The sequence below is a fragment of the Rhinolophus sinicus genome, linkage group LG02, assembly GCF_036562045.2.
Source record: "Rhinolophus sinicus isolate RSC01 linkage group LG02, ASM3656204v1, whole genome shotgun sequence".
Classification (NCBI taxonomy): domain Eukaryota; kingdom Metazoa; phylum Chordata; class Mammalia; order Chiroptera; family Rhinolophidae; genus Rhinolophus; species Rhinolophus sinicus.
In genome coordinates this window covers 183,765,261-183,789,339 of record NC_133752.1, presented here as the reverse complement: position 1 = coordinate 183,789,339, position 24,079 = coordinate 183,765,261, and the positions used below count along the sequence as shown (strand labels likewise).

The 24,079-nt window shown below is 32.3% G+C and overlaps 2 protein-coding genes across 4 annotated transcripts in view; one reads left to right on the top strand and one right to left on the bottom strand.

The window, feature by feature from the left end:
* Positions 1-4,282: 4,282 nt before the first annotated feature.
* On the top strand, positions 4,283-5,669 carry PMCH (pro-melanin concentrating hormone). The gene is made up of 3 exons (XM_019732083.2): positions 4,283-4,604; positions 4,958-5,156; positions 5,428-5,669. The coding sequence occupies exons 1-3, from the start codon at positions 4,365-4,367 to the stop codon at positions 5,475-5,477; spliced, it is 489 nt and encodes a 162-aa protein (XP_019587642.1). The 5' UTR covers positions 4,283-4,364; the 3' UTR covers positions 5,478-5,669.
* The window catches only part of PARPBP (PARP1 binding protein), a 55,030-nt gene continuing 35,556 nt past the window's right edge, over positions 4,606-24,079 (bottom strand). The window contains exons 7-11 of one of the 3 annotated variants that reach the window (XM_019732082.2): positions 22,751-22,934; positions 19,666-19,844; positions 17,552-17,633; positions 6,687-6,822; positions 4,606-6,181 (exon numbers count right to left, since the gene is read on the bottom strand). In XM_019732082.2, coding sequence (XP_019587641.2) covers positions 5,841-6,181; positions 6,687-6,822; positions 17,552-17,633; positions 19,666-19,844; positions 22,751-22,934 — 922 coding nt within the window. In that variant the 3' untranslated portion in view covers positions 4,606-5,840. Of the gene's footprint in view, positions 6,182-6,686; positions 6,823-17,551; positions 17,634-19,665; positions 19,845-22,750; positions 22,935-24,079 lie in introns of those variants that run through there. The other 2 variants (XM_074326220.1, XM_074326221.1) reach the window with 2 other exon arrangements.

The window sequence follows — 24,079 nt, the reverse complement described above, 5'->3', positions numbered from 1 at the left end:
ATGGCAATGTGTCTTTTACTGTTCTAAATTTTTTTATTTAAACATTCACCATATTGTTTGATCACACCTCGTACTTCAGAAAGAAGATAAATGTTTGTTAAAGATCTCAGATGTAAAAAACAATGGTGAGAAAAAAATGTTAAGCTTGTAGGTAAATCTGAAAACTAATGGTAACTGTATAAAAAAATCTCTAATTTGTTCAATAAAAAATCAAGACAGAACTTAAATCTTAGAAAATAATAACATAAATTAGAAATAGTGGTGACTAGAGTTAAGGATTCTAAGGTCTTTACAATATTTGGGAGGAGGACAAAAAGCTAGTTAACTTTAAATGTAAAGAACTGAGGATGTTATTAAAATGTCTAGGGCACATTCAAAAGAATGAAAACTTAAACATAAACTAGAAGGCAATAAAGGGCAAGAGAAGGGAACACATTAGAATAAAATTCACAAACTATGATAGTAGCACTGAATCTCAGTAATTCAGTAAACAGAATAAATATAAACGGACTAAACTCGCCAAGTAAAAGATAAAGATTGTCAGACTAAAAATTCCAAATTCAGCTATATATTTGTAATAGACACAAATAAAACACAAAGATACAGAAAAAGTGATAGTAATAGACACATTATTAAAGCTAGAGAAGGTCATTTTACATGGTTTGGTTTATGAGGAAAATGAAACAATTTCCAATTAGAATGTCCGATAACATAAGCCAAAACTAAATAAAGCAAAAGTTGTGAACTACAACAAATTAGATTCTAGGCTATTATCATAGCAAAAGATTTACAGACATCTCTCTTAGTAATTGATAGCTCATGAGACAAGAAATCAATAAGACACAGAAGATTTAAACAACATATTAGCATGTTTCATCTTATGAATACATATAGAACCCTGCTCTAAACAATGTATACATATTCTTTAAAACATAAATAGAACTTTTTATGCAAAGTAAAAATTTTATAGGCCACAAGGCAAGTTTCTATATGATGAACCACATGAAATTGCTATTTGTACATCAAAAACGGTTGAAAATACTTAATTACACAAGACTGTATCTAAGGCAGATTTCAAATACTGTACATGTTAAGATTTCTGACAAAAACCCAAGTTAGTTGGAACTTGGTACTCTCCCCCAAAATTTCAATTCCCATATATTTGGAATGTTACAAATATCTAAGTAATTGATGGGTCAAAGAAGAAATAATAGTGAAACTTATAAAAACTTAGAACACTGGATATTCTTCCTATCAAAATTGTAGAAGTTAGCAAAAATGATACATAAAAGGAAACCTATAGCCTTAAATGCTGATTTGTTTTAAAAAGTCTAAATATTATGACTAACCTTTCCAATTTAAAAAGTTAGAAAAATAGCAAAATAAACCTCAGAAAAAGTAAAGACATAATAAAAAGAAGAAATTAGTGAAATAGAAAAAATATACAGTGAAGATCAACAAAGCCAAATGTTAGATTTTTGAAATGGCTAACAAAATTCATCAACCTCTAGCAAGCCTGATCAAAAGACAGTGGCAGAGAGGAAGACATCACAAATAAACATAATTAGAATTAAACACAAGTACAGATGGAGTGCGGCTTAAAATATTTGGAAGACAATATTATTAATAACTTTATACTGGCAAATTTGAAAACAAGTGAAATGGACAAATTCTACAATAACTTAAATTCTTAACACAAACTGAAAAAGAGAGAGAAGCTAAACATTAAAAAATTTCACCACGAAAACATCAAATCCAAATAGTTTTTGCAAGACAGAAAAGGAATAAACCTTGCCCCTCAGTTCATTTTATGAAGCTAGTACAACCTTATTGCCAAACCAGACAAAAGCAATATAAGAAAGGGAAATTACCAATCAACCTCATTCATGATAATAAATACAAAATGTACTAAATCACATATTAACAAATTGAACCCAATAACCTTTTAAAAGGTTTGTGTCATGAACACATGGTTGGTTTAACATGAGAAAAATCTGTTCATTTCATTTACTACAGGAAGGAGAAAAATGATAATGATCATCTTAATAGATACAGAAAAAGTATTCAATAACATTCAATAATTCAAGAAAAAACTATTAATAAGGCAGAAATAGAAGAGAACATCCTGCAAGTTATAACGAATGTCTATAAAAAACCTAGAGCCAATCGCATGCTCAATAGCATGGTGAAACATTAAAAGCACTCTCCGTAAAATCAGTAATTCTGCAAAGCTGTCTGTTATCTCCATTTCCAACATTTACTGGAGGTTTTGGTCAGTGTACAAGTATATGCACACAAAGATAGACACACACACACACACAAATACAGAAGGACTTGCAAGGAGAAAATAAAATGCCATTATTTTATTATTTATGTAAATTGTCTTCTTGATAAACCCCAAAGAAGTAATATATCTATAAACTAATTGGAATTAAAAAGTTTAGATGTAAACTTTCCATGTAAGAGCAAATTACATGTATACAAACCAGCAATAATGTTAGAAAAGGCAAAATTTGTTAAAAGATACCATTGAGAATAATTAAAAATAAGGAGTTTAAGTATAATTAAATTATAAAGACATACAAAACCTTTATGAAGAAAACAATAAAATGTTACTAAAAGATTAAATTTCTAAATAAACATGGAAAAGTACCATGTTCATGGATAAGAAAACAAATTATCTTAAGGCTGTCAATTCCCTCCCAAAATCTATCTATAGAACCAATGCAATTCCCATCAAGGTTTCTCATAGAACTTGAAAAGCTGATATTCAGATTTATATGGAAAAGAAATGGACAGGAATAGCCAAGGAACTGCTGTAGAAGAAAAACTGATAGGTGACTAGGGGGCTGAGAACCTCGTCCTACCAGATGTCAAAATTTATTTTAAAGTTATAATTAAGACTGAAGATTTGGCAGTGGAATAAAGAGTTCGGAAAGAGACTCACACATATATAGAAACCTGATATATTACAGAGATGGCATTGTCGATTATTGGGGTCGGGGGTACCGGATGAATTATTCAAGAAATGTGTAAGGACTTTTGGAAAACGTAAAATTGTATCTCTATCTTATATCATACACAAAATTCCAGAAAAAGTGAGAATTTAAATGTGAAAGAAGTCAAAACATTTAAACTTTTAGAATATATAGATATATGTTAATGAACTCAGGGTACATAACTAACAAAGAATATCCAGGATGTATAAAGAACTCCTATGAATCAATAAGAAAAAGACAAATGACCCAAAAGAAAACAGACGAATATTGTTTGAAAGGCATTTTACATAAAAGATAAGATAAATGGCTCATAGACATATGCAAAGACACTCAACCTCTTTGGTAATTAGAGAAATACAAATTTAAAGGAGAACATGATACCCCAAAGTTGGCTAGGACGCGAAGCATTGGGAACTTTCACACCCTACTAGCGGGAGCATAAATTGTTTGCTACTACTCTGTAAACATTTTGGTATCAGTAAAGCTGAACATGCACATACTCCATGACCCAGGAATTCACTACCTACTAGAAATATATCCTAGAAAAACTCTCACACATATGTACCAGAATACATGTACAAGAATGTATTCTCTTACTTGGTGGGGTCAGGATTCGGAATTAACTCTGAAATGTTTAATTAAAAATCATACAACATACTCATCTTCCAAAATTAATATTTATGGAGCACATAAATAGTCTCTTCATGAATTTCTTATTCATTAATTGCTAAATATCAGTAATATCCTTTTGTAAATGCAGAGATAAAACACATCTGACAGGTCAATTTGAGATACAACATCAATGACTTTTTGTTGACACTGACAGCCATATCCCCATTAATCACTGAACACTAGATCAAGTATTTATAAAAGAAAATCCTTTTTGAAGATTATTTCAATTTAACCAGAATTAATAATAAATAAAACTTTTATCCATATCACCATTTAGTGAAATAACTTTGGTTTTAATATCTTACTTAATCAGAAAACATACGGAAAGAAACAATAAGAATGTGGAGAGCCTGGTATCCTGTGGTCTTCCTTAATAACAACCCATTTTCAAGAGACTATAATCTACTCAACAGGAAGCATTCTAGCAAGGATCTTAATCAGATTCTGAGAAAATGCACACTCAAACAATATGCCACTAAAACCGAAACAATGAAGGTATTAGCAGCTATACAAAAGGTTAGCCCCTATTTGATGACTCATTTCTGACATGATGAGTCTGTCTTTGAAGTGTTTTCTATTCAAGCTAGAAGATATATAAAGGTAGGAATCATTGATGAAGCAGGTTGAGGAATTTTCTTCATTTTACACATCCTTGTTTGCCTCTATGCAAACATCGAACTAAGAACAGCAAAAATGAGTCTCTCTTCCTACCTATTAATACTAACTTTTTCTTTGCTTTCTCAAGGCATTTTCCTTTCAGCATCAAAGTCCATAAGAAATTTAGAAGATGACATGGTATTTAATACATTTAGGCTGGGGAAAGCCTTTCAGAAGGAAGATACTGCAGAAAAATCAGTCGTTGCTCCTTCCCTGGAACAATATAAAAATGATGAGGGCAGTTTCATGAACGATGAGGAAAACAAAAATTCAAAGGTAAGTGGCAATATGACTTATCCTTTATTTCAATGTATATTTGAATGATTTTTATGAATCATATAAAAGTCAGTACTTTTATAAACAGAAATATGTGCAAATAGTCACAATATGCATTAGGACAATTGATGAAATTTCATATATACCAGGTTGTTCTTTCATCCTGGACAACAACTCTTATCCAAAAGTTCCCCCCCGCCAAAAAATAAAAAACCAAATGTGTATCGAAGTATTTTTTTAAAGGCAAAATGGTATGGAGCATCTCTGTATTGATCAATAAGAATATCATGCTATTGTATTATATTACCATTCCCAATAAGACAGTAAAACACAAATCAACCTTTTCTTTACAGAGTGCAGGATCCAAACATAATTTCCTAAATAATGGTCTGCCACTGAATCTGGCTATAAAACCTTATCTTGCTCTGAAAGGATCTGTAGCTTTTCCAGCTGAGAATGGAGTTCAGAATACTGAATCAACACAAGAAAAGAGAGAAATGGGGGATGAAGAAAACTCAGCTAAATTTCCTATAGGAAGGAGAGATTTTGACAGTGAGTAGTCTTTTCAAATTCAATTCTTATATCTTAATACAGAGTTTAACTGAGTTTGGATCCAATCATAACAAAATTAAGTAAGACCATGGTTCAGTGACACTTGATATGTGATCCCTGTCAAATATGTGGGATTAAAAAGCATTTATTAGTATTATAATTTTGATTTACTCAGAATTAGCTATACTAGATCCATTCTTTTATTTCTGATAAATTTTGTGTGATGACAGCAGTCCTTTAAACAATTTAAACTTTTTTGTTTTTCCATTAGTGCTCAGGTGTATGCTGGGAAGAGTCTATCGACCGTGTTGGCAAGTCTGATACCTGCTGGTCCACGTCATCTTTTCAGAAGAAAACAAAATCATTTAATTGCCTGTGGGGGGAAAGCCCTTAATGCTACTATGACTTGCATTATTTTAAATGTCTGTTTTAATGAAAATAGTATTAAGAGCTATCAGTAACCTAAATGATATGCTTTATCTGTGCATTAAACTTTGTGAATATTCTGCATAATTATGACTTAGTAGTATTTTTTAAACAAAGCTTAACATACTAACCTTACATACATTCCAGAACAAAATAATAAAGCATCATAATTTACACCTTGATCTCTTAAAAATTAAGTAATGTCTTTGGTGAACGGTTTATGTATGTACATAAATCTGAAGCACATAAAAGACAAATTCATAGTCTAAAAAACTGAGTTAACTTTGTCTGGCCAGTAATCAGTTTGTTCTTGGCGGTACACTTGTTGCTTTTTGCCACTCTAGTTAGTTTGCCATCCAATTTATTCTGCAAATCGTTTGATGTCTTAGGTATCTGAACATTTTTATGTCGAGGTGGCTCATTTCCACTATCACAGAGAATATTTTCATCATCTAAATCCACCTGTTTCCTTTTTGAGCTTTTCTTTCCTGCCTGACTAGTTGATTTTCTTTCTACTTTTTCATTTTTACTTCTGTCCAGATGAACATTTCCAGAACTTGTTCCAATTGTTGGTCTTCCAACAGATGAATTTACACCTTCTGTTATGCAAGATGAAAAGAGGAAGGAATTATATAATATTTAGTATTATTACACATGAGAATTTTACATAAACTTTAAAAATGGCTAAAGAATTTAAAAAATGTATGATTTGCATAATCATTTGTACATTGCATAAAATGTACAAATAATACAATAAATTACATGATTAACAAATACACTACATTACTATCACATTACTTTTCATTTTACCATATCACTTTTCATCCCCACAAACAACAAATACTTGCTTTGTTTGAATGTATGACATTTAATCCTTAAATGCTACAAGTTGTTTCTTAAATACATTTAGTTAAATCAAACTGTGTCCTATTCCTATCTATAAATTTGTACTTAATTTTTTAAATAAACCCATCTTTGAAGATATACACCTTTACATTTCACATTTTACACTTTGCAAAAAACAATCTAGTTTCACTTAAGTTTTGTAAAATCAATTAGTACACTAGAATTAATGTTATTTAATTGTTCAATAAGGTCAGTTACCAGAACAGTCATTTTCCATGTGAGGAACACACAATGGCTTTGATGAGGAATTAACATTATTCCATGTATTCGTGCTTATCAGGCAGTCATCTTTATAAGTACAAGAAAACTGGGATCTAATTAAGGTTTGCTTCATCTGGTAATAGGAAGAAAAAAGAAAATATGCAATTTATTCTTTATTTTTATTTATTTTTTCATCTAGATAGAAATATACTCTATAGTAATGACGGTATCAGAAAAATTTCCCTTAAAAAGTCCATTATTCATTGGGAACATTTAACCATTGATGTTTCAAAGTTTGCAAATTCATATTCATTGCTACAACTAGCATTTTTATTCATTTTAGTAATACCTATTTTATGTATATTTTTCATATTTTTGTAACAATTTAAGAAGATCAATTTTAGACTCTTCAGAGGACTTTTTAACACACTCCTGTGTCTGAGCTGCTTTAGAAAATGAGTTTTATAAGTTTAATGATAATATACATGATATACATAATCCTAGAAAAATACAGTTCTTCCTCCTAAAAGTTACAGAGTATAACTCTTTTAGGAAAGAAAACAACACGCATGAAATTCAAGAAATTAGAGAAATTGAGGAAGAGAGAGATGCTCAGATGAAAAAGAGAACTAAGAGAGGGCAAAAGAAACAAAAATAGAAAACTATCAAAGAAATAAACTGAAAGATTCAACAAAACGGTGAGTGAAAGACATTACTGATTAAAAACTTGGAATATTTAGGAAAATAAGAAAGATGATTCAAATAAATCATTCTAGGAAAACTTGACCATGTAATTTAATGGGTGACTATTTAAAACATACTCTTGCATTTATCTTCAAACATGAAAAGGAGAAAAATTAGAAAGTAGTTTTGGAAATGTATTCTGCAAACATAAAACCAGTAGCTGTTTGGGGGATAGAAATTAATTTCAGAACAAAGTAATCTATACAGATAATGCAAATTTCAACAATTACAGCTGATATGTAGTAATGCTAGTTATAAATCCTTCACAGAAGTAGACAAAGTTTAAATTTCAAATAAATGATTAAATAAAGAGGACTAACACTTCAAAGTATAACTATATTATGCTGAAGATTAGTTACAGAACATTTATTGATATAGTTCATGAAGTCTAAAACAGCATGACTTTATATTATATATTCAGTAGTTATATATTATCTTATATATGATATACATATATATTTATATATCATATATAAGACATAATATATATGATATAGAAATATATATATAAATATATATCATATATAAGATATAATATATGTGATATATAAATATACACATATATGTGTATATTTATATATCACATATATTACATAATGTATTAACCTATTCAGATATTTGCAAAGATAATGGCAGTAAATCCACTGATATGGTTTAGAAAAACAATTAGAATTTTCTCTGGTCCAACTGCTTCAAAAAGCAGATTTTCTCAGGGTGACAAACGTTATATCTGTCTCACTAATGACATCTATGAGAGCCTCCAGTTCCCAAATCACTAAAAATTATGTTTAATTTGCTTGAGGATTAGACCACTGGAGTTTATCTTCCATTCAGACACAAAAATACACAAAATTGAAAAAAAAATGCGAAAATGTAAAAGATCAAAACTATTTTTTTAAAAAGTCAAACAGAGTAGGCACAATAATGGATGGAATGACAACCTCACATCTTCATGAATGCACACAAATGCAACTACTATTATACAGTTTCCATCATGAGATGTCCTAAAATATAACTGAGTTTTAACTAGCCTTTTCTGGGCTTTATTCATTCCACAAATACAGAATTAAAGCAATTGACAAAGCCAGTCAATGAATTTTGTTAATAAAATGAACTTTATATTATATTACATCACACCATTACTGTAGGAATGTCATCTAAAAACTTTTATTTCCACATGCAAAACCAGAACTGTTGACATTGTCTTTTTACACAATTTTTCTTTTGTTTCACCAAAATTATTATTGCTTATAGAGAATTATAAATTTATTGCTTATGAAGAGTTATAAAGAGTATGGTACGCCCATGAAAGCAAATGAATGCTGCTGAGTGGTTGGCTAGGATCACGCCCATAGTAACCAGACACTGATGGGTGGCCTCCCACCACAAACTCTTCATCAGCACCTTCCATAAAACACTTTAAATAAAAATACAATAATTACACTATTTAGTACAGCTAATCGATGTTTTCTCAATCTCATGGTTAGCATGAACAAAAATTTCTTTAGAAAGCTGTGTTACTTTTATTAATTTTTAACATATCTAAGTAAAAACCTTTCTTTGCTATGTAAATATAGTCACAAAATAAGTGCCACAGCTCTTCTTATAACTAGATTTCCTCCCTTCAGGCCCCCCATTGAGAAATTCTCCAGCCCTTAATGACAGCAGGGCAATTTCAGAAAAACTAGAGTTAAAAGGCAATAGATACTTAAAATACTGAAAATAGGTTCAGGTATGAAAGGAAAAGAGTTAACCAATTTACTTAACATGAAAAAATATTATTTATAAACATATCAAACCATAGTTTTATGGTAATCTTGGAATACTTATGTCCAAAAGAAATGAGAGTGGTTATCTTAAGGGTATTTTCTTCTTTTATAAAAGATTATATATGGGTTTTCTTTTCCCTACCCTATATAAAAATTTATTTTCTATTAATTTGCGCTTATTAAATTCCAACTATGTGACAGACATACAGTATACTAAAGAGAATACTAGGATGGCTCCTATAATCACAAAGACATTCTACTTATAAAATTTACTGTTGACACACAGCTGGAAGGAATAATAAATAAATTGGATAACAAAATCAAGATTGAAAAGATCTCAGAAGGCTAGAACCATAAGTAGAAAACAATAAGATGAAAATGAATAAGGATAAACAAAGTTCTGTATTTAAGTTCAAAATATCAGTTACAGATGTACTGGATGAGGAGAACCTCACTTAAAAACAACATATGAAAGAGAGTTAGAGGTTTCAATTGATTGTGAACTTGACTGGAGTCACCAATATAATGTCCAGCTAAGAAATCAGCACAGAAAGCAACGTGATAGGAAAGGTACCAGATTTGCAGTCAAAACAGCTGGCTTCTAATAGTGGCCCTATCACTTATTAATTAGATGACCTTGGGTAAACCTCTAAACTTCTCACTTATCCACACATAAATGGGAATAAATTTATCTCACAAAATTGTCAGGATTAAATGAAGTTAAAAACATGAAAGGACTATATAAACTCTAGAGATCTATGTAGATACTATGCAATTATTAATGTAATAACATATAGGATGACAGTATTTCTATAAAGAAATCTGTTGAATTAGTTTCTCAGAACCAGGCCAACTCTAAAATGATTCTAGGAATGCAGCTCAAAAAATGAACTTATAATCAGCGTCTTCATTTTAGTTATTAAAACAATACAAGCTACATTGGCTTGTATTTATAACTTAAAAAAGAATGCTTTTCCTTTGTTCATAAAAGTTGAATTTTTCTGCACAAGATTAGTGGCTGCATAGAATTGAGATTACTTCCTGTTGCAAATCTTCCAAATCTCTCTGTGTATTTGATTTGGAATCACAAATAAGCAAAACAATTCCCTCTTGAAAGTGCTTTTGAAGTACTAAACAACTAAGAATAATGTCCAGATTCATACATGGCTGTTAAAATCATTTTATGTTCAAGTCACATGAGAGAAAAGGACTGAAAGTTTTCCTTTGTAGAGAGATCTCCCCCCTTTTGGAAAGATTTCTATCCACAGTAAAATTGCAATGAACTTCAAACTTGCCAAGAATTGGAAAAGTCCTTTGCCACAAGCTCTTTTTAAATTGAAATTATTAGTAGGTTCCCAGTTTGAGGAAAATAGTACTTCACATAGGAAAGCTTGACTCCAGTTAAATTAAGACGAATGAGTCAAAAATATTGAAAAGTCATAGACAGTCTCAGAGTTAGCTGTATTCATAAGAAAATCAAAGTTCTAAGCCCCCGTTATACTGAAAAATAGATCAACAAGTTTGAAAACAGAAATTATTCTCAACGTACCTATTAAATACATAATTAAAAATAAATATTCTAAATTTATCTTTTCATTCTTATTAATACATTATCATATTTCCAAAAGAACAGAGATTTGCTATCCTCATGGCATATGAATTTATAAATATATCAAATGATCCACTAGGCTATCAAGTGCCTAGAGATAGCCTGGTATCCAGGAGGCATTTAATACATGTTTGTTGAATGAATTAAGTAAAACTATAACAGACTATAACTAGTGTATTCAAGTGGATGGTATGAGAAAACAGAAACATGAGTAAGCAAAAGTTTGGAGGTAGAAAAAGACGTACATAATCATATTCTACTCTTTAATAGAGAGAAAGGAAACCACATGAGACAGAGAGAAGTAGACTGGCAAAGAATAGCTAAGTCACTGTAAGAACAAAAGCTTTGAGACAGAAAAACACGTACAGAGTAAACTACTCAGATCAGTAAAGTCTTGAGACCAATTTGGTATAGAAATGAGAGAAGTATACATGCAGAGAAAAGCTAAATCACATATAAGCATAGAGAACCAAACAGCTGAAGTCCTTAAGCTCCATTATATCCACCGTTCCTTTCAAGTTCTTAAATATTCCGCCTTTCTCTGGTTTCAATGTACCTATCCTTACAATAAGCTTTACAAAAAATAACTGTTCCTTAAAACCACAAAAGCCACACTTTCCTTAACCTTGCCCTACATTATTTATTCACTTATTTTGTACAACTACCCAATACACAGTCACTTTATACTAGTAAGGTAATCTAATATTTTCATCAGGTTATTTGCTCAGCCTGAAATGCTCTCTTCCATTCTCTCTCCCTATTTAAATCCTATTTATTCTAGTTTCTCATGGTCAGAGCGCCATTTCCTCTATTCATTATGGGTCTCTAGTTATTGAATCTCTAATCCACTAGAACTGCAACTATTTAATATGCTAGCCACATGTAGTTAATTAATTAAAATTAAAAATCCAGTTTCTCAATTGCAGTAGCCATATTCAATAGGCAAATGTAACTAGCACTTACAGTATTAGACAGCACAAATACAGAATATTTCCATAGAAAATTCTATTGGGAGAGCACTGGTTTAGAACAAAGCTTTATAATCTATGTCCTATGGCACTTTCATGTGCAGCAAATGAACTCTCAAAGGACTCTGGGGCATTATTTTGTTTTCTGGGTCCAGAATATTGCAACCCACATGCAACTTTGTATTAGTAAAGGAAACCCTGCATCTGTTCCCCATGTCTTCTAACTACTACCTGATGTGAAAGGACCAATTAAGCTTTGGAAAAAAATTACAATCATTATATCTTCAAATATTGTTTCCATCCTATTTTCTCCTCTTGTTCTGGGACTCCAAGTAGGCAAATGTTAGACTTTTTCTCTGTGTCGTGCTCTTCTCTTTTGTTTATTCTTTATTCTCTTTGCTTTAATTTGGAGATATTTCTAATGACTTAACTTCAAGTCCACTTATGCTACCGAATGCTATGTCCAGTCTACTATTAAACTCATCTAATGAGTTTGTGATTTTAGATGATGTTTTTACAGTTCTGGAATGTCTATTTGGTTCTGTTTTATAGATTTTAATTCTCTGTTGGAATTCCCCAATTTTTAATCTATTTTCCCCATTTTTTTCCTCTAATTACTTCTACATATTGAAAAAATTTTAACTCCTTGTCACCTAATTCTAATATCTGGATCATTTGTGAGTCTGCCTCTATTGTTAGTTTTTTCTCTTGATTAAAGGGCAAACCTTCCTTATTCTTTTCATGTTCAGTATATTTTATTTCATGCTGGATATTGTGTATAAAAAAACTGTAGATGAAGAGTCTTCTATCAAGAAGAGTTTTCCCTTGTCCCTGTTAGGCAGACACAGTGAAGGGCTGATAACCTCAATGCAGTCAGGGACTGAGCTGGGTTAGACCTGGGGTGCTGTTGTCATAACTCATATTTGACTTCTGGCTCCTATTTCTTCCTCAGGAATGTCCTTCCCAGGCTTTTAACTGAGAGCCTTGTGTATCTCTGTCACTTCTGACCTGAAAGTGTGGGGGATTCAGTCTGCCCTTCGGAAGTTTTTCCATTGTGCTCTTTAGCATCCCATCTCACTTCATTTCCAAACGTAGCAAATATCTTGAGAAGCAGCCAGCCATATGTTTCAGGCAGGTCCCACTCCTCAAGCAAAGCCTGTCTTCTAAATACGTACCATGTTTCCCTGAAAATAAGACCTAGCCAGACCATCAGCTCTAAATGCGTCTTTTGGAGCAAAAATTAATATAAGACCCAGTCTTATGTGTTATGTTATGTTACGTGATGTTATGTTATGTTATGTTATACTATATTATATTATATAAGACTCGGTCTTATAGTAAAATAATACCCGGTTATATTATATTATATTATATTATATTATATTATATTATATTATATTATATTATATTATATTATATTTTCCTGGTCTTATATTATAGTATAATAAGACCTAGTCTTATTTTAATTTTTGCTCCAAAAGACGCATTAGAGCTGATGGGCTGGCTAGGTCTTATTTTCGGGGAAACATGGTACCTCAAGACCACAGGTGCTGTTAATACACTGGATTGAAGCTCCGTAGCCTTCCACTCAGCTCCAAAGTTCAGCATATGTGTGCTAGGTAAAAATAAGTGTGCGTTCTGGGCTCCTGAAGCTTCCAAATTGTTGCCAACCCCTTGAGACAGCTAAAGTCTCTGTTGGTTCCTCTTTTCCTTAGGAGAGTTCCTTTACAGGGACCAACACCAATCCTCAGCTCACACCCAAAACTGGCAAACAATCCTTAGGAAGAAAATAGACTGCTCACCTCAGAAGAACTTTACCACCGCCCCCTAAGATTTTTAGTTAATTTACAGTGCTTTGCTTACATACCGTGTTTTCCTGAAAATAAGACCTAGCCAGACCATCAGCTCTAATGCATCTTTTGGGGCAAAAATTAATATAAGACCCGGTATTATATTATATTATATTATATTAATTATATTATATTATATAAAACCCGGTCTTACAGATTTTTGTTTCCTCATTTATAAGTAGAAATAGATATTCCTCTGAATATAAAATCCTATGAACACCTTATGGAAAGTATTTGTTAACATATTCTTTTTAAGTGCTCAAGTTTAAATGTCCTACTGTAGCTTACTTGTCTATTATAGTCAATTATATCATACATTATATTAAAATAAGATCGGGTCTTATATTAATTTTTGTTCCAAAAGATGCATTACAGCTGATGGTCCTGCTAGGTCTTATTTTCGGGGGAAACATGGTAGCTTTCCTATGTCTCTAAAATATATTTTCCCCAATTTATCTGCCTTTTATTTTGTTTCTATAGCAGAAATGGTATTCTACTATATCCCAATTAGAAACAGAAGCCTCCAAATCTTTGAGCGATTTCTTGATCCGGTTCTCTCCTTATCTGAGAGCATTTTATTTTTTCATCAGTTACACTTTCAAGACTACATACATTGTTATCCCTCATTTTTCTGTAGCCTGAGGAATAATAGAGGCTGAAGTACTATTTAGCTGAGGAGATAAGTAGTTTGAAAAATTTCTGGGTTCTGTGCTCTCTTCTAAGAATTTATTATGCATTATGTATATTATAAGACAGTTCACTCCCCTACTGAGGGATTGTATTTCATTCAAATGGAAGGAGATCATTTGCATAATTTCCCCAATTCAGTACGCAGCACTAGAGCCTTCACTTGTATACCCTTGAAAGTGTGTAAGCCCCAGGGTTAATTTTCCACATTTTATCCACATTACTATCCAGTTGCTACTTCTATTTCTCTGACAAGAAAGAAAAAATAAAACAAGAACACATATACTTAGTTGGCTTCTCAGTTTTGGAAATATTGGTGATAATTCTCAGGATTTTGTCAACTCACTAGTACAGTATCTGGGGAATGGAGCTAGATTAAGTCACTAAGTCAGGCAATGCTTCTTCACTCTGAAATCTTCAGTTTCTTTCCAACGCCACAGTTTTTGAAGTTTATTGTATCTAATTACATTTTCTCTGTTGTTTGCTGTTGAATATTTTTGCTAGCTTTTACTATTTTGTACTCACTTTAAGTATCATTTCGAGGGGAGGGAAATTCTATGAGTTGAACTCAGTCCACCATTTTAATTTCGATATACTCTAAGTTTTCTAATATCCTAAAGGTTAAACTTGGATATTGAATGAAGAATTTTCTAACACCATGAGCACTGGACTGCCCGGCTGCTTACAAAAGTAACATGTTGTACACCTGAAACTAATACAATATTGTATGTCAACTGTTACTGAAAAATAATTGTTAAAACAAGCATCACAGTTATAGCAGTCTATTTTTTTTTTACACTATCTAAATCCTAATTTTCACCATCCCAACTACTCCATGTTTTAAAGATCCAATATTTTCCTGATCAGCTCACAAGTCATTAAGTCAATTAATGCTGATGATTATTCTGACATACAATATAATATAGGGGGAAATATTAGATTCCAAATAAAGAAAAGACCTATATACATATGACCTTTCAGCTGCTTTAAACTAAGGTGGAAAGGAATAAAACAAATTAATTTACAGAGATATTTCCTGGAAAAATCTTAATAAAAAGGTATAAGGGTACTTGTATAAATTGCTTGGAAATTGGGGGTAAAATGGGGAGAAAACATTCTCTAAAGGTTCCTATCAAAACCATGAAGGTCTGGAAGAAATTTCTGATTTCCCACACTGGAAAATTTATTTGACGATAACAGACAAGTAAGCTACAGTAGGACATTAAAGTTGAGGACTTAAAATGAATATGTTAATAAATACTTTCCATAATGGTTTCATAGGATTTTATATTCAGAGGAATATCTATTTTTACTTATAAATGAGGAAACAAAAATCTAAGTAAAGTTAATTTGCCCCACATAATAATGCCATGGATATTTCACAATCAAGTATCATCTACATGAAATTCTAAGTTCCCTAATATTTTCTACCTTTCAAGTGTTCTTTCCAAGACAATATTTCAAGTGTAGATCATATGTTCTTTCCATGACAAAAAAAAAAAAAATTGTATGCCAAACGAGCAAAAGTAACAGGATAATAAGGTAATAAGCTGTTAAACTACTTTTCCATAGTTACTTAGTAGTAAGTATTACCAACATTTTTTTGTTATTGCAACAAGTACTCTACCTGGCTATGGTTCAGCTGTATACCTGGCTAAACCAATTATTTTCACACTTCTCCTTTATAAAGAGTACTGTACTATAAAATATAATCATAAACACCAATTTCTTTGTTTTTCTATTGCCATTTAGTTTCAGAGCAATGTAGACTAGGCCAACTCCACTATTAAAAGACAAAAGCAATGCAATTATAATCTCATTAGTATTTAACCATAGCTTTGCACACTGGCATAAAATATTTAATGGTAGTTATGAGACTTGAATAAAGCGCTTTATCAGGATTCTTGTCTCATCTGTAAATGAGACTAGATTAGACAATCTCTCTTCTACTTCCCAAAACTTTCTAAATTTCTCTATACATTACATTTGTTTGTAATATACATTTTACAGTAGTTGACTCTTACCAATTTCTAAAAAAAAAAACCACCTCTTTCTTCAGATAAATATTTTCATTTGGATTTACTTAGTTCTAACAAAATATCCCAATGACCTTTAAATGAAAATATTAAAGTCTCTCAGTATCCATAGCAGGGAAAAAAATTAAAGAATTTATGTTACATTTCTGTTTCTAATCAAGTCCAAAGAATAGATGTTTTTTAAAAAATCTCATGCCTTGATTATAAATACTTATGGTTAATATAACAAAAAGTTGACAAATTTTATTAGAAAAAGTGTATAAAACTCAATGATATATTCCACAGGTATTAATTACTAGCAACTACTAATAACCAATAGAAAGACAAGAGTTGTTAATATATACAAATAAACTAAATGGGTTTGGGGTATGTAGATGAAACAGATAATAACAGAAAGCTTTGCTAATTGGAACTAACTCTCCAAAGGGGAATAAAAAGAGCGTACAAATTAGAGTTCTCGAAGTTGTATCAAGATGAATAGTTATTTGATAATTTAAAAACAGCTACAAATATTACTTGAAAATTTTGTTCAACAAATGAATGAATTCCTTCCCCAACCACAAAAGAGTGCCTGGCACATAGCAGATACTTAATAAACGTATGTTGAATAAATGAATGAGGTAAGACCGAGTTTCATTTTGAAAAATAAGACCAAAAAATTTTTAAATGCTTGAAAAACACATCATTGATTACTTCTAGGCACCAATGATTCAAATGAGGACAGAAAATCTTAATTTAAACCAAATGAAAATATAAAGAACAGCTCTTGTCAATGAACAATGTCAAATGTTCTCCTTGTCTCAATCTACAATTAATTATATTTTGCCATCTTCAGACAGGAACAAAACTGAAATTATATAGTCTCTGAAGATTCAGTTTAAGATGTTAGAAATGTAAATGAGAAAACACTTTTATTTCCCCCTTCATTCACTGAACAGATATTTACTGAACACTTATCATAGCAGGTGTTCATTCCTTTCCCTTTTAGACCCAGTGGATTGAATAAGTCAGAGACAGATTAGCCAAGATTGTATAAAAGAAAAGTGTCTGTATGTCAACTGACATAACTCATTTTCCATTTAATTCCTGTTGTTCCGTGTACAATGAATATTGACAACAACCAGTTCAGCTTTATATATTTATCTCTTCTAAAAATAAAACAATTTTTATCATTTTCATAGCACTACATTAAATTGTACCTTAAGTTTTTTCTCTTCCATTGACTTATGGATGCGTTCTCTTAGGGGTTTCACCGATGAATTATTCACCTGTGTGGGAGATCTATGACCAAAAACAGCAAAAGTTTAATAAACCAAAGTAGCTTTTAAACTAGTTTCTACCCTTCCCCTATCCAAAAGCAGTTAGAGAATAAAAAACAACTGAATCTAGTTGTTTATAATACTATATTAAAAACATCAGTATTCTTATTCTAACAGTTCTAAATGTTAATAATTTACCAATTAATTCAGTCACTAAATAATTGAGCTTCTACTATATGTAAAATACTTTTTGTGAAAGGTATAAAGTTCCTTCACTCATCAGTCCTAATTAAGGCATTCTGAAGTCTAAGAAAGGAAAATAAAATATCTACCTAACTAAAATTCAAAATAAAAAGGAACAAGTGCCATAACAGAGGAAGTCAAAGGAGAAAAACATAGTTTATAAGTAGGAGGGTCAGAGAGGGCACATGGAGAAGATGCTGGAGCTCAGGGGCCAGACAAACATGGATTCCTCGATAAATTCCTTTTCAGCTCAACAGAGCCACAACCCCTTCAACTCAAAAGACCATTATATAAAAATAAAGGATAGTCTATTCTAAGAAAGACTAGTTTATAACCTTACATTGGCATATATTCATACACCACATTTTCCTGAATTTTATCATGTCAATGCAGACCATCCAAAATTTACTTTACCGTGGACTGGTTAGTTGTTGCACAATGAAAAATGGAAGTGCCAAGGTAACTGTAAACCATTGAAATCTATTTGGTCACGTGATCGAATACAGAAAAATGTCTCTCTAAAATGGATGTGGGGATTAATTTTGAAAAAACTCTATAGACACAAAATGACTTTCTCTAAGAAAATGGTAGAGTTAAATCTTAGCGAAAACTTATATCATTTATATTTCTACCTAAAAGTAGACTCCATTAAACAGAAGATAAAAGGAGAAAAAACAAAGATTCATTTTCTTTATACTCTTTTGTAAGATTCTAACACAGGGTACAAGTTAATCATTGATAAAATAAATTTCCACTGTTAGGAAAATATTTGGGTATTTTTAATGTAGAATATGGAAGAATTATATTACTCGCAGATATAAAAGAATAATCATGGAAAGCCGGTGAAGCAGGTGAGATTTAAAGGAATCAGAGGACAACACTAAATGATAAACCATTGAAGTTTCCCTTTAAAGAGAAAAGATAGTGAGGCACAGGAGAGACAGTACATGAAGTAATCATGGATGCACATGAACAATTTTAGACTAAAATTAGATTTCTAAAATGTAGCTCAAGCAGAAAACAGGGAAGATCAAATGGTAGGCTGACTATGTAAAAATTCTCCACAATGTACTAAATATAAAGTGGTTGCTCTAAAATTTTTATTGTTGTTATAAATGAATGCTCGTTAATTAAAAATATCATCGACCTCCTCAATTCTGACCTAACTGTTGTTAAAACTGGAGAGTATCAATGTCTTGCACAGAATACCAACACTAATTTAGTGCGTATTTTTCTTTATAATGTGAGAAGGAACCGGTAAATGTCAATTCCAATATAAGCTGGGTGTTTTGCTCTCTCCTTTTCTCAGGCAGAAGACCACAATCCTTGGAACAGAGACCTCGGGCTTTAGAGAAAGACATCTTTGCTACTTGCTAACTTAGCTCTCTTGGGCAAATTACTTAATATCTCTCTCAACTCTCTAATTCCTCACTTATAAAGTGAGGATACTATTAAAACAGTTGTTATGAGGGCTGAGATAACATAAGTGAAAGCATTTAGCAAAGCTCTTGACACACATAGCAAAGCAACTAAATATTTCCAAAGCGAAAAACAAGAACAAGAACAAAAAAACAAAAACAAAAAACACCTGTCGTACTCACACACAATACTACCTTTTTGTATAGAACTTCCTCACATTCAAATGTGCAAACTCTTTCTAACTTTTATTTTCTCTCTTCATACTTTTCTGTAGTCTCCAAGCTTCCTACCATAGCATGTATTTCTTTTACAATCAATGAGGTGCTTATTCAAAAGTTCCCTTTATAGGCTAGAATTAACATTCACATACATATAACTTCCACATTACTTACCTGAAAAGTGTAAGAATAGAAGTTCCATTGTGATGACTTGTGCTTTCATCGTTATATAAAAGCTCTGCTTTGTTTTTGGTAGGAGCCCTGGCTGCTTCTTCATCCAAAAGAACTAGTAAAGTTTTCACAGTATCTCTGCCACAGTATGCTGTGCCATGGTTTATGGCATAAGATTTTGGCTAGAACAAAAAATAATTTTAAGAAAACGTTATAATCACCCCAGCTGGGTCAATCAGTCACTCTTTTCCATTTCATGTGCCACTGTTCTCCTTCCTCCTCTGTTGTTTAAGTAATAAAAAATCAGCCATGAGAAGTGGCTTTAAGGTATGTATTTCTCCCTCAAGCCATACAAAAATCAATCTTATCAACTACCAGAAGCACAAAAGAATAAGAAAAATAGTTATCATCAAAGAATGACAATTAAGTTCTGGTCAAAATAACATTAGGTTCTAAGACAGAAAATTTAGCTCCTGTCTAGCTATGTGACCTCAGCCTTATGACATAATCTCTCTGTGTATTTTTTCTTTATTACCAAAGAGATGGGGTTCTAGTGATCTGAATACCAACCCCACAGATAGCTGTAAATATCTACTCATATACAAAATTGAAAAACTAGTTGACATTCATTCATTCAGGATAAGTACCGTGTTTCCCTGAAAATAAGACCTAGCCGGACAATCAGCTTTAACGCATCTTTTGGAGCAAAAATTTATATAAGACCCAGTCTTATTATAAGACCAGGCAGAATATAATATAATATAATATAATATAATATAATATAATATAATATAATATAATATAATATAATATAATATAATATATACCAGGTCTTATATTAAATTTTGCTCCAAAAGCATTAGAGCTGATTGTCTGGCTAGGTCTTATTTTTGGGGAAACAGGGTACCTACTAAAAATCCCAAGCAGTGTGTTTGAAGCTAAGGCTACAAAGGTAAAAACCACTGTCTGAAGGAACCCACAGTCTCCTGGATAAAATTAATAAGTAATCAATAATTGCATTACAGAGTGTTAAGTGCTATTTCTAACAGAATGTATACACAGTGCAGTGGGAGCACACAAAAGGTAGTGATCAATTTACCCTAGAATCAAGGATGGCTTCATGGAGGAGGAGAGACACAAGGGTAGGAGAGAGCATGGTACTTTCAGGGACAAGGTAGCATGATATGACTACACAACAGGATAACAGAGAGGAAATTATATGAGATGAGCCTGGGAAACCTTTGTGTATCGGGCAAAGAAGTTATGGCAGTCTGTTACAGAGTTAAAAGTTCTTGGTTTATTAAGCCAGGAAATAAAATGATCCTATTTAGATTTTAGGAGAATGATGGCCACATGTAAAATATATTCCAGGGTAAGAATGTTATTACATCTGGAGACAGGATGACAAATTAGACTGTAGTAGTCCAGCTTAGAACTGAAGAAGATAGTAGCAGTGGAGATAAAGAAAAAGCAGATTGAAAGGGAAGAGCTGGAAAAATTTAGTAACTAGATAGAATAAGGGAAAATATATCATAACATAATATTATATAAAGCTATGTGTAAGCACTAACTCTGCAGGCATTTCTGGCTGGGTTTGATACCAACTTACTAGTGTGTGCTATGGAACTCTGGGAAAGCTGCTTGACCTCAATGTGTTCGGTTAAGTCACTGGTAAAATAGGGGTGATTATATTGCCTAACCAGTAGGGTTGTTAGACAGTGTGCCTAGATATTAAAGTTGGCCTTGCTAGGACATCCACTATAGCTGGGGAACTTTCCTCAGCTTTCATCAACATGGTCTTGGCCTCCTTTGACCACTTGGCTGACTCAGGCTACTGGTGAACTATAATGTATAACCACACTGGAATTTTAACCAATTACCTATCACAATCTGGTGCTTAACATATATATTTTTCATCAGAACCAGAGAAGTCCATATTGTTAATATTAATTTCATTGCGAATCACTGGAATGGATTTTTCAAAGATTTCTGATTTGGTTGAAAACATGCAATTAAGATCCACATCATTTGTGCTTTTATTTCTCGTGACAAGAAATGGAAAAGATTGATGCTCTTAATTATTTGAGTTGTGACAATTCCTGATTTATACTTCTAGTAACAACCTGGTTATCATTTGAGCCAAGCTAGTCACAGGAAGTGTTAACACACATGGGATACATGGGGCAATAACCCAGAATCTGCCCCATCAAATTAATCAAAAAAACATGCATTCTAATAAAAAAAATTGCTAAAAAGAGTCCCCAAGAGCTGTGAATAAATAAGCAATAAAAAATAAGCAAAAGTCTTTACACTGGTTATCACAATGACACCTAATGAAAAGCGGCTTTTGTTACTTGAATAATTAAACTGCAACAAATGGATGAATACTCTAAAATTGTGTTGTAGTAATAAAAACATGGTAGTCAATTTTTTAACTAATACTATAGTTATAATACTGTATGATGTTTGATTATCTATGTAAAAAAAAAATAAGAAAGAAGGGCATGTTGTAGAAATATATACTTAGAAGATTTCTAAGTATAGAGAAATTCCGAATGTTGGCAGTGGGCTGGCAATGGAGGTAAAAAATAAGAAATCATGGAGATGAAAAAATTCTATAAAAGAAAAATAAACTGCTGAATAGAAAGCACTACTATTGAAGTTCTATACACTGCCTAGTACTGGGTTCAGAACCAGAGAAAAACCGGACACTTATTTTATATCTGAGTAAATGGAAACATAATAGTTTTATCGGAATAATTATTGAAAAATATGACAAAAATATGACCAAAAAGGGACAAAATATATGACAAAATATCCCTCAAGAATTAAAAATTTCTAGTGCTCAAAGGGATACTGAAGAATATCCAATGCCCTACTTTAATACATACAATTTGGTCCAATGATGCTATGATTTAACCAAGTCGAACATAATCCTGCATAATCCTATTGAGAAACTTAAATTTTCAACAACATAACACAGGAAACACATTCTTGTGACTGAAGTGGCAATCGCAAACCATTTCTACAACAAGTAGAAGAGAAAATGTTTTGTTTAGCAGGAGAATAACAACAAAAAGCTCATTACCCGTGCAGGACTGATGTCAGTGGTGCAAACACCTACGTCTCCTTGTTGAGAACTGATAATATTTTTAATCCTTAAATCCAAATCCTGAGCAACTTCCTCTACTGCTTTATAAAAAGGGTCCCTGCTGTTGTGACCTTTAATCAACTGCATCTTTATCACTGAGAGTATCCGACTCCCTGCAATGCTGAAAATAGACATAAGATTGCCTTTGTCACAACGGTATTAGAAATGACAGTATGCTCGTAAGCTTGAAAATATAATCCTCAGAGTTAATCAACCCTTTTCAAAAACCATGGCTTTGATCTTATAAATCAAACATTAGCACATTTAAGAAACGGATGAGAACATTTAGAAGCCAAAGTAAAGTTTTTCTAAAAGCGAGTCATTTCAACAAGGTAACTTACTTCTTCCTTAATTTAAAACCTTAGTGATATATGATATATGATATAGATCAGATGGAGTTATATACACACAATGTACCTTTAGCTACAACTAAGGTAAGAAAACAACTACTTTCATTGAATATCTAGAATCCTACATCACTTTAATGTTGAAACCAATTCGAAAAGTATTATTACCCTTAAGTCACAGATGAGAACAGTGAGTCTCAAAATGGTTAACTAGTGTGTCTAAGAACACACACTGTTCTGGGCTAGGAAGGAGACTGACCTGAAATGCATGACATCACTTTACAATATGATAAGGGTTATTATATGGAAGAAGAAATTAAGCTAGTTAATATTGACGCTGGTTAGTACTGATGGAAAGCCAACCAAAGACTGAACCGACGACGGCCAGCAGACAAGCGTCTTAAAAACCCTGAGCTCCATTGTTTCTTTGTGCTAGCCTGAACCTGAATGATTGGGTTGCAGTTCCTGCTCTGGAAGGCAGACAGAAAACCAATGTGAGAAACAGAGAAGGAAGGATTCGGGTCCATGACACCAAGAAATTAGAGGCGTCCAACAATAGAAGTGGGGTTTTTTTGGAACTTGTGTGATCTCCATATCTCGAGGAGTGCCTGGGAAGGCTGCACAGTGCCCCAGGAGAGGATGGTGTGGTCTGAGTGTGCAGGCAGAGTGCCTGAGCACAGGTGGCAGCTCCTCTACTTTCTACCTTGGGTATGCGATTTAACCTCTCTGGGAATGTTCTAGTGGCATAAAGGAAATGATGAACTGAAGTCATCCTCACTGCCTCATTGCCAGGCTTTACGTTTAAGGGAACAAGCCAGGTTCCCTGACAATCATTGGAAATACAACTGCTCACATTTCAGTAGCTGGTCCAAACAGAGAAGGAAAGTTACAAAAAAGATTGCAGAGAGACTTATGTATG

Excerpts from the sequence above, each read along its gene's own strand:
- PMCH (XM_019732083.2), top strand. The coding sequence starts at position 4,365 with ATGAGTCTCTCTTCCTACCTATTAATACTAACTTTTTCTTTGCTTTCT. Across the intron at positions 4,605-4,957 it reads AGGAAAACAAAAATTCAAAG|AGTGCAGGATCCAAACATAA; the intron begins GTAAGTGGCAAT and ends TTTTCTTTACAG. Across the intron at positions 5,157-5,427 it reads AGGAAGGAGAGATTTTGACA|TGCTCAGGTGTATGCTGGGA; the intron begins GTGAGTAGTCTT and ends TTTTTCCATTAG.